The sequence below is a fragment of the Lipophrys pholis genome, assembly GCF_963383615.2.
Source record: "Lipophrys pholis genome assembly, chromosome: 4".
NCBI lineage: Eukaryota > Metazoa > Chordata > Actinopteri > Blenniiformes > Blenniidae > Lipophrys > Lipophrys pholis.
This window is the reverse complement of record NC_137637.1, coordinates 14,585,151-14,594,682: the sequence shown is the minus strand read 5'-3', so window position 1 is coordinate 14,594,682 and position 9,532 is coordinate 14,585,151. Positions and strand designations below refer to the sequence as shown.

Below are 9,532 nucleotides of genomic sequence, written 5' to 3'. Positions count from 1 at the left end.
GTGTACATGTTTCCTGTATTTGAATGTAACACCGCTTTAGAAGTTTGTTGCAGTTGTCTGCTGCTTGTTTCAACCCTTCCTTTGTAAAAATGGAAATTACCTTTAAAATTGTGCCAATGTTTCATTCATGGCTCCTTAAACATCCACCTTATCCTCCCCTGTGCTGCTGGTTGTGAGGATTGAATCAGATTCCTGTTAGAGGACTCAAAACAATGTTTTCTGAATCTGGGAACATATTTCTACATTAAATTCTGCTGGAATCTTTAGATTTCATGATTTTGTTGACAGACCGAGTGCTTTCAGTCGCTGCAGCATGATGGTGCCCCCACCGTGCTTTACAGAAGTTAGGTTTTCAAGTTTACCTATAAATGAACTGATGCATTCTTGGATATCTCTACATTGGTTTTTTTTATCATAGAACATTATCCCAGAAATACTTACCCTGTTTTTTAAACATTAGCCTTCCCTCTTCTTGTTTTCCTTAATTAGTATTTTACTTGTTTGATGCACGTCTTGCCTTTGTGTTACTTATTACCAGCAAAGTTTAACAGGTATGCTGTTGGACTGCGACAGGAAATGATTTGCAGACACAACTAACCACACACAGATTGCACTTCACACTCAGTTGTATCATATTTTCAAGGAGGATCTGGTCTTTAACATATTTTCCGTCTGTTACACTGTGTTGATGTCAGATATGGTACAAGTACTGAAAAGAATTGAGTTAATCATTTATAATCTAATTCTATTTGGTCTTCCAGCTATTCAGTGATCCATGCGGTTGATTCGTTCCTCGTTTCATGCTTGACCTTCTTCGCACAATCTACGAAGCTGGTGGGGGTGTTGAAGGCATTGCTCAGAGAACCAGGGTGGTCACCCCTCAGCAGGATTCAAATCAGCAAACTTGTTGGTGAGAGGTTTGATTTTCAAACCCGTGCTGCACCTCTGGCCTCACAAGTGAAGTCTCCTGGGAGAAATAATTCAAAAGAAGTGGGCTTTCACAGATGAGATGGCTTCTTTCAAAAGTTTTGTCATACACCCGGGGGTGTGAAACACATTTCAGCTTAGGAATTTCAGTTTAGGAGCCACGTACAACCTAATTTCATCTTGAAGGGGCCAGACCAGTAAATAGTGCCATGGTAATCTTTACATTTAAACTAGAAAGTTTTTCTTTGTTGTGGCAAAGTGTCGGTGATGAAAATCTCTATATTTTCACAAAATTAAACGATTACTCCCCAAAATTACTACAACCTCAACAAAAAGCAAATTTTAATGATATCTCCAGGTGCGAAATACAGAGAAATGTCAAATAAATTTGTCCTGCAGCTGGTACATGTTTTTTTTTTGCATGTTTTTACAAAGTCACTCACTCTCACACTGCGTTCACCCAGGCAGTTTGCGGTTCAGTGTCTTGCCCAAGGACACTTCGGCATGTAGGCAGGCAGAGATGGGAATTGAACATTCCAATTGAGAGACGACCGCTCTACCAACCGAGCCAGGACACCCCATAATGTGTAATATGTGTATAAAATCACAGGTGCTGCTCCCTTGTGGATGAATAAGTGAGCAAAGGGACACATAGAATAGATAATACATGTAATATAAAAGTACTCTTAACATACATGTAAGAATAAAAGTTTTAAAAGGTAAATAATTGAACTTGCACACTTTCTAAAATCATCATGAGTATGATCACAGTGAGCAGAGTGAAACCACTAATGTCCAGGTCAGTTGTTATGAAGGATCCAATGGCTCAAAGATAAAAAGTGTCTAAAAGACTGGATGTGCCAGAAAGCATCCGTTCAAACAGGTGATGAGCTTGGGTGTGAGGGGTCTTTGAGGATGGCAGTCGTCCTTCTCAGGAATCTGGAGCTGGCAACCTCCTCCACCCTCTGCAGGGCTGTACTGCCAGCAGCCGAGCTCCCAGCGTACCAGGCTGTGATGCAGTGCGCGAGTACGCGCTCAATGGTGGATCAGTTGAAGGTCGCCAGCAGATCCAGTTTGATCTTCCTGATGACCCTCAGGAAGTGTAACCTCTGCTGGGGCGCCACCATCCCTGCCTCAGCGTTTGCAGACCGGGGAAGCTCCTCTGAGATGTGGACTAACCTGAAGGAGGGCCCGTGGTCCACTCAGGTCCTGTAGACGTCTACAGTGACCTCCTTTGTTTTTGCAGTGTTCAGCAGCAGGTTGTTGGTTGAAGACCACGTGGACACGGAGAATACTAAAAACTGTTAAATCTCTGAGTGAATTCAACAAAATTCAAACCCAGCATGATTTGCACTTATATACAAACATTTGAAGACTCCCTGGAAAAGGACATTTTCAGTCCTAAAGATGACGAAGTGAAGGAGTCACTGTTTCTGCTTCAATCATAAAAACATTTTGCTTTTAAAATATATTCAGGGGTTGGACTGTCACTGTTGAAGCATAAACAAGTAGAAATATTCTTTACTACTTTAATGTTACTTCCTGTTGAAGGTAAAGTATGAATGACCCGTCTGCCCAGAAAACACCATTATAGATTTTGTTAGGTGTTTTATGCCATTTCATCGTTTCACACAAATACAGAAACAGTCCTAAAGTGGTACTGATTTATTCAAACTGTCATAACATCACTATACAAATCAAATACAAAACAACATAAAAATTGGACCAACAGAGGAAAAAACATCAACAAAACGTGTAGAAAGTCTCATAATGACGGTTAGTAATCGAATGATGCTGAACGACACAAGAACTACTACACACTTCTCAACTCCGATCACACAGACCTGAAGAAAACGTTTACATCGCGTCATGATGGTTGTTGTTTCTCTAACAGCTGTTAGGTTTTGTGTTAATTTGTGGAGGAAAGACGCCCCCGCCAGTATTTCCCCGAGCCTCTACCCATCCAGTAACTTCAGGATGCTCTCTCTCTCTTTTAGTGATTTCCAAGCCTGGTCCTTCTCTTTCTTAGTCGGAGTGCGTTTCTTTTGCCTGGCCGCCATGATCCGTCGAAATCCCTCCATCACCTCATTGTCCGACACCCTGACCCTCTGACGTAGTTCCTGCTTGCGCATTTCTTCTTTGGCCAACCTGTGAGGTGGAAGCAAACACAAACAGTGATGTAATCACCTTCAGGGTCTTCAGCGGCTATCGGGACTTCAGTATTGTCGTTGCGTGTCCCTCCTCACCGGAGCAGCTCTTGCTTCCGGGATTTGTTATGAGCACTGAGGGCTTTGAGCTCGGCTTGTCTCTTCTGCAGCTCGGCGAGAACTTCGTCCTCAGAGTCTCCTCCTTGTCCGGGTCGCTCCTCAGAATCCAGCAGGCCCTGGGCCACCAGCTCCTCTTTGATCCGTGCCTCCAAGGAGCGTGTGTGAGGAACACTGGAGAGAAGAGCCGGGAAAGACGTGTTATGACGTAGGGGAGAATGGAAGGTATCGGTGGAACAACAACAAGAATAAACCAAAGACACAACAGAGGTTGATACAAAGCGTGGCGTGTCAGTGTATCTGAAGGTGCAGCAGAGACAAAGTGGGTGAAGCAGCCTCTCTCCTCCACATGTTAATGATTTGAAAACGTCCTGTCGAATTCGTTTACCAGTTCAGGTGACATGTCAACGGCTGTCAGTATCCTTGTTGTCGCAGGATGTAAACATGTCAACATGAGTGTCCAAGTGGAGGTTAAGCAACCTGAGTATCTTTCCAGTGTCTCATCTAGAACCAGGAAGCACTAGAAAGAAGAGACCGGAGGAGCGACGGAGAAATCCACACTGGAGGAATCGGCTCCAGTTTGTGCAGACCGGCTGGATCGTGTACTTTGAATGCTTACTGGGAATATGATCCCCTTACATATAACAGAGTTTTATGCACATGTGGATGCTGAACAAGTTTTTTTTTAAAGTTCTATTTCCCATCCGTGGTTGTGAGCCGAAACACTGCCGTACAAACTTTATTCTGACAACTGTTTAGGTTAGTTTTACTTGTTTGACCACAACAGGCTCATTTTGATGCTATGGAGGAACGATGGCTTGTTTTTAGACAGCGAGGCGCGCTACAGATGTATAGAATAGGTTTGTATAGAAATGTTACTGCATCCTTTTAATTAAAGAACAAATTTTGAACAAATACAATTTTACACACACAAACAACACAAGTCATGTTTGGTGCACATTAAACTGTTACAAATGACAGTGACTTGAGACTTGAGATTGAGGGAATGTACGTTATCTTGTGTTTGTCACTGGGAATTCTACAGTTTGAAAACAGATACTACTGTAGTTCAGTCCATTTTCTTACAAAATTGGATTTGTTGTTGTGAAATCTTTACCTGAATGCTTTTCCTTGGCTTCGAGGAGAAGTCCCGGCACCATCGTTGGCATCTTTCCCTGAAATGTCCGGAATGGGAGAATCCTCCATGGGGGATATAATATTCTCCTGTAAAGGAAAAACAAACCATCAATATAGTCTGATATCATGCCAGATGCCGGATCTCACTTTTTTTGGGGGGGGGGGTGCATTTTCAAAGGTCAGGGTAATGCTGAGTGTCACCTCTACAAGGGCCTGCAGCAGGCGCTGTGTGAGAGGGCCAAACGGACATCCATCTTCAGGAGAATCATGTTGAGATTCAGATTTCTTCAGCAGCGAGTCCACATCTAGAACATAAATAAAAAATTAAAAAAAACATTAAACAGCAGCAATGACATTATTAATGTTTTTAGGTGCATGCTGTGGTCTGACCTTTTGCGTCCAGTTCAGAGAGCGGCCCTCCCATGAGATTCTTCTTCTTGTCGTTGGCCCGTGCGCCCTCCCTCTGCTCCTCCAGCAGATCCTCCTGAGCCCATCGCTGAGAGTAGTGTTTCCCAAGTGCAGGAATCTACAGTTCACGCAATCACAATCGGAGCTCGACGCGTTATTCACACTAAATGAATGAATGACGGGAAAGTTTTGGATTGTTGCTTTCGAATGAAACTTCTTATTGTCGTACCTTGAAATACTCAGCTTCATCCTCTGGGGCCTTAAGAAGCTCTTCAAGCAGTCGAATCTCTTCATTTGTAATATCAGCGCAATATGGCTCGACTGATGCCCAGAATCTAAAACAGTGGAAACACAATGGGTTTTAAAGAAGGTGAGAAAACAAAACATACCAGCAACAGCCTCAATGTGAGTGGACTGTTTAGTGTTACAGCTCTTGTTGCTGACCTGTTGGGAGCATCATTTTTGGGTGTGCGAGGAATGTCTTGTGGGTCGTCTGTAAATTCATATTCTTGAACTTTTGGCTGTAGATTCTTGGATTTGGGTCTGCCAGGACCCGGACCTGGGCCGTGACCCCCTTTGCCGTCCAGTTTCTGCTTTTTTGGCTTGTGTCGAGATGAGGCAGCAGGGTCGGGGTCTTTTCCCAGCTTTAGGAAGCGCTTGTCTCCCTTCTTGTCCTGCCAGTCTGTCAGGATCTGGGAAACGGAACAGAGGAATGGAAGCGTTATTATTTAATGAATTTGAAGAAGGTTGAAGCCCGGCTGGATGGAGGAGTATCTACCTGTCTCTGCTCCTCCAGGGCGCGGAGGCGGCGGCTGGCGGAGGAGAGGAGAGTCTCCAGCTCCAGCTGCAGAGTGTCGAGCTCCTCGATTCCGATGCCATCGTCCTCCGAGCGGCCGAGCACCGCGGTGTAGCGGGGGCACACTTTCACATGTTCCACGGGCTTGAAGTCGTAGTATTTGAGTGGCGGGCAGTCCTTCAGCTCGCTCATGACGCTATGCCAGGCGGTGTCTGTTTAACCTGAGAGCACAAAACCCAAGCGCGTTGGTAACGACGCAGTAACACATGCAGAGTCCAGTTCAACCGGACCGAACCATTCTGGACTGTGCGGCAAACAAGAGCACACGGGGCCCAAAACACACACACGAAAAATGTAGAAATTTCGTATGAACACCAAATATGCACGCTAAATCCGCACACGCTCGTTTCATAAAATCATAACACTCTAAAGTTATTTGAGCTAAGCGGTACACCCACAGTGTGTGGATTTCAATCTTTGAATGTTGTGCTGCTGCCTGCGACGATAATTACCGTCACTGAATGGTCTCCATGATGGGAAAAACCACTGGGGCAAAAGGGACAAACGGAATATACTTGGACCAAAGAAATGCCTATTTTAAAGGAAATACCAGTCACGAAGGTGAAGTTAAACAAAACTTTGGTAGAAAGTGAATTGGGTGCTTTAAGTCTGAGTAAACTGAGAAGCAAACGCGATGAACTGCAAATACACGGAAGTCAAATCAACATTGGTATCATCGGACCAAACCATTTGATATAATGGGGTGTTATATTAAAATGTTTTACCAAACGTCTAACTCAAAAGTGTAAGTATATCACATTTTGGTTATGTAATTCTGTGTTTTCTTTAGGTCAACGAAAAAAGCTACTAAGTGTCAAAATACCTTCTGCCTCAATAGCCGTCGCGTAAATAATTCCCCCATTCGACATAAAAATGGACGCACCATAAGGATGTGCTCGGTTTTCTGTGAAGCGTATGCCACCAGGGCGGAGCTAGGAACACAAACCACCACTTGTACTGCGTGAAAAGACAGACGCTTCCTGGAATGAAGACTTTGAAGAAAACAAACGCACACTAGCTTTACTTGACTATGTAGGATTTACGGAAGAGTCGTCCCAGGCGTGGCTGAGGAACTTCCGTCTTTTACAGCAGAAAAATGGTAAGTCTCTGCGTTAGATCGACCTTTCTGTTTAACTTTATTGTTTTGCGGGTAGATAAACTGTTGGTACATTGTATATGAGAACGCCTAGCTAACCCTGTGCGCACCAGAGACGTTGTTTTCTCCGCGGCTGCAGTAGAAGAGAGGACGGGCATCCTTCATTCGGTTTGCACAAACCGGAGAGATTGAGCTGAGCTGTCTGCTTCTCTCGGTTTCCCCTCTCGTCACTTTAACCGGCAGCCTCCTCAGAGTTAGAGGGTAGTCAAAAGAATATTTAACGTTAATGCAGCGAAGACAGGATTTGAATGAGTTGTGGTCGCATTCACCTGAAACCATCCAGTAATGCTGTCGAATCAGCTGTCAGCAAAAAAAAAAAAAAAAAAGGCTACATGTTACTTTGACGATCATCTGTTTCCGCCCAAAATGACACTCATCAGATTTAATTCAAGATATGGACCGTCTGACTGCAAGCATGTACAGTAGTTGCATTCCTGCAGATCCAAGTTGACCTCGGCAGGTTGACCCTTAATAGACGTGTAGTCTGATCTGAATAACCTCTTGCACGAAGATCTTCTCTCCAGAGCAACTGATCTGATTCACTCCCTCCTCCAGACAGCGACTCTGCGCCCCTACTTGAACGCTGTGAGGGCCACCTTGCAGGCGGCCCTCTGTCTGGAGAACTTCTCCTCTCAGGTGGTGGAGCGTCACAACAAGCCGGAGGTGGAGGTCAGGTACGTTCAGGGACACTGCAGTCCTCTCCTGCGTCTCTGCCTTCCTGTTTCTCCCGCCCCCCCAGGTACGTTTTGCAGAACACCTGCTTGCCTTCAGGCAGGCCTGGACCTGCACAAACATGCAGAGGAATATGCAGAAAGGGGAGGAAAAATCACAACAAGCAGGGGCACGGCTCTGAAATGGTTCAGCGGGGGGGCTTGCTGCTGCCTGTCTGCAGTGGAGAGACTGAACTTCCCGGGGAACTCTGCTGAAGGGTCCCGTGCAATAACATACATCTTTTTCAAACTGGAAAACATTTGTGTTTGGTGTGTCTCCAGGAGCAGCAAGGAATTGCTACTTCAGCCTGTGGTGATCAGCCGCAATGACAAGGAGAAGGTTCTCATCGAGGGATCCATCAACTCTGTCAGAGTCAGCATCGCTGTCAAGCAGGTCAGCGAACCCATCACGATTCGGACTTTGTTGTTCGTGGCTTTTCCTGTTTCTCTGCAACCTACTGAAGAGTGCCGTGATTTGTCTGCAGGCTGACGAGATCGAGAAGATCCTTTGCCACAAGTTCATGCGCTTCATGATGATGAGAGCAGAGAACTTCTTCATCCTGAGGAGGAAACCGGTCGAGGTCAGAGAGCAGTGACAATCTATATTTATTGACAACAGAAGACAGGAAGAATTGAAATAAAATGAGGAACCATGTAAACATTTTCAAGTTTACATTATGCTCGGGTCGCTAGTCTCACACTTGGTGGCGTCCGAGTCAAACTCAAAACACATATAGGAGGAAGGATATTCTACAGAGTTATTGATGTTGTTGGAATTTCTGTATTCCTAAATGCAATAAAGAAAAATCAAAGGTGTGCAGGTTGATTTAATCAACAAGAAATGCAGACATAAGGTTTGTTCAGTTTTGTTTAATCTCAGTATTTATCCTTGTGGTTGTTGTGCTCAATCACAACCCGCCAGTGAAGATTATTACTGCTGTGGCCCTCACAGTATCAACATGATCCATTCCTAACTGACGTCATAAGGGCTTTAGAGAGCGTAGACGACAGTGTATATTTCCTTTCTATTGATAGATGTGCGATGTCAGATGTGCTGGGTGTTCACGCTCATTCGTTTCTTCCTCCTCAGGGTTACGATATTAGTTTCTTGATTACCAACTTTCACACGGAGCAGATGTACAAACACAAGCTGGTTGACTTTGTCATCCACTTCATGGAGGAAATCGACAAAGAGATCAGCGAGATGAAGCTGTCAGTTAACGCCAGAGCTCGTATCGTTGCTGAAGAATTCCTCAAGAACGTAAGCAGTCTGAATATTGTTTGTAGTGTGGGGGGGGGGGGTCAGTTAACATATCAAAGTTATGTTATTACTGAAGATTTGATTCTCTCTTCTCCACAGTTCTGATGACAGTGTTCGGTCCTCAGTCCAGCACATGCCTGGAAACGCTCTCAACGGCCCAATCAGCACAAGAGTTGCGATCTAAAAGGAGTAAACAGCCAATCAGCGAGGAGAAGAAAGCAGCGTGACCAATCTGGCAATGACACCCTTTGCACCCGTCTCGAGTATTTCCCCCTGTACTCATGAATATCAATGACTGTATATAATGAAATATTTACCAGTTTCATTTTCAACCACGTAGATCAAATCCCCAAACCGAGGCGGGTCCTTAAAGTATTAATCCAGTTGATAGCCACGAGTACAGGGTTGCGCTGACGACGCGACGTTGCAAATGAAACAACCAGGTTTTTATATATTTTTTTTTTTTCTTCGTGTGTACGTGAGTCTGTATGTTCCGTCACTTGTTTCCGATGCGTCTCCAAATGTTCTGCATTCAGAACATTTGAGGAAGTAGTCTGCGTGGCATTAAATCATATGGAGCAGAGACACCCCCCCACAACCTGTACGACTCGTGTTTAAAAAAAAAAAAAAGGAAATAAAACAATTGTTTATACCTGTGGTGTTCGGAAGGTCCTTCGCCGATGCATCTATAAATGGTTCAGCTGTTTCTGAGGAAGTTGTTTTCACTCGCCACCTCTCACCTTAAGCAGCGTTTATCTTGTAACCACACGTCAGAGAGGAAGTGTTCGAGTGGAAACCGTTTGTTCACAGTGA

The 9,532-nt window shown here is 44.6% G+C and overlaps 2 protein-coding genes across 13 annotated transcripts; one reads left to right on the top strand and one right to left on the bottom strand.

Annotated features, from left to right (window-relative positions):
* Positions 1 to 2,529: 2,529 nt before the first annotated feature.
* tada3l (transcriptional adaptor 3-like) lies at positions 2,530 to 9,497 on the bottom strand. Of its 12 annotated transcripts, none has more exons than XM_080461609.1 (12): positions 9,373 to 9,496; positions 8,791 to 8,899; positions 7,247 to 8,018; positions 7,018 to 7,048; positions 5,515 to 5,753; positions 5,181 to 5,428; positions 4,966 to 5,071; positions 4,719 to 4,854; positions 4,530 to 4,633; positions 4,309 to 4,415; positions 3,174 to 3,365; positions 2,530 to 3,075 (listed from the first exon to the last, which is right to left on the bottom strand). In XM_080461609.1, the coding sequence occupies exons 5-12, from the start codon at positions 5,722 to 5,724 to the stop codon at positions 2,883 to 2,885; spliced, it is 1,296 nt and encodes a 431-aa protein (XP_080317735.1). In that variant the 5' UTR covers positions 5,725 to 5,753; positions 7,018 to 7,048; positions 7,247 to 8,018; positions 8,791 to 8,899; positions 9,373 to 9,496; the 3' UTR covers positions 2,530 to 2,882. The 12 variants fall into 12 exon arrangements, with proteins under 12 accessions (XP_080317735.1, XP_080317741.1, XP_080317739.1 ...); XM_080461615.1 differs by adding an exon at positions 6,799 to 6,932 and having other exon boundaries at positions 7,018 to 8,018; positions 9,373 to 9,461; XM_080461613.1 differs by having other exon boundaries at positions 6,799 to 8,018; positions 9,373 to 9,497.
* LOC308108560 (actin-related protein 2/3 complex subunit 4-like) lies at positions 6,233 to 9,371 on the top strand. Its single transcript, XM_080461621.1, has 6 exons — positions 6,233 to 6,691; positions 7,304 to 7,422; positions 7,741 to 7,852; positions 7,944 to 8,039; positions 8,549 to 8,719; positions 8,819 to 9,371. Exons 1-6 carry the CDS (start codon positions 6,689 to 6,691, stop codon positions 8,822 to 8,824), a joined length of 507 nt encoding a protein of 168 aa, XP_080317747.1. The 5' UTR covers positions 6,233 to 6,688; the 3' UTR covers positions 8,825 to 9,371.
* Positions 9,498 to 9,532: the final 35 nt, after the last annotated feature.

Bases quoted from the DNA above. Each gene is read 5' to 3' on its own strand.
- LOC308108560 (XM_080461621.1), top strand. The intron at 7,423-7,740 runs GTACGTTCAGGG...GTGTGTCTCCAG, and splicing joins AAGCCGGAGGTGGAGGTCAG to GAGCAGCAAGGAATTGCTAC. The intron at 8,040-8,548 runs GTCAGAGAGCAG...CTTCCTCCTCAG, and splicing joins TGAGGAGGAAACCGGTCGAG to GGTTACGATATTAGTTTCTT.
- tada3l (XM_080461613.1), bottom strand. From the start codon at position 5,724: ATGAGCGAGCTGAAGGACTGCCCGCCACTCAAATACTACGACTTCAAG. The intron at 5,072-5,180 runs GTCAGCAACAAG...CCACTGTTTTAG, and splicing joins AAAAATGATGCTCCCAACAG to ATTCTGGGCATCAGTCGAGC. The intron at 3,366-4,308 runs GTAAAGATTTCA...TCTTCTCTCCAG, and splicing joins AGCCAAGGAAAAGCATTCAG to TGTTCCTCACACACGCTCCT.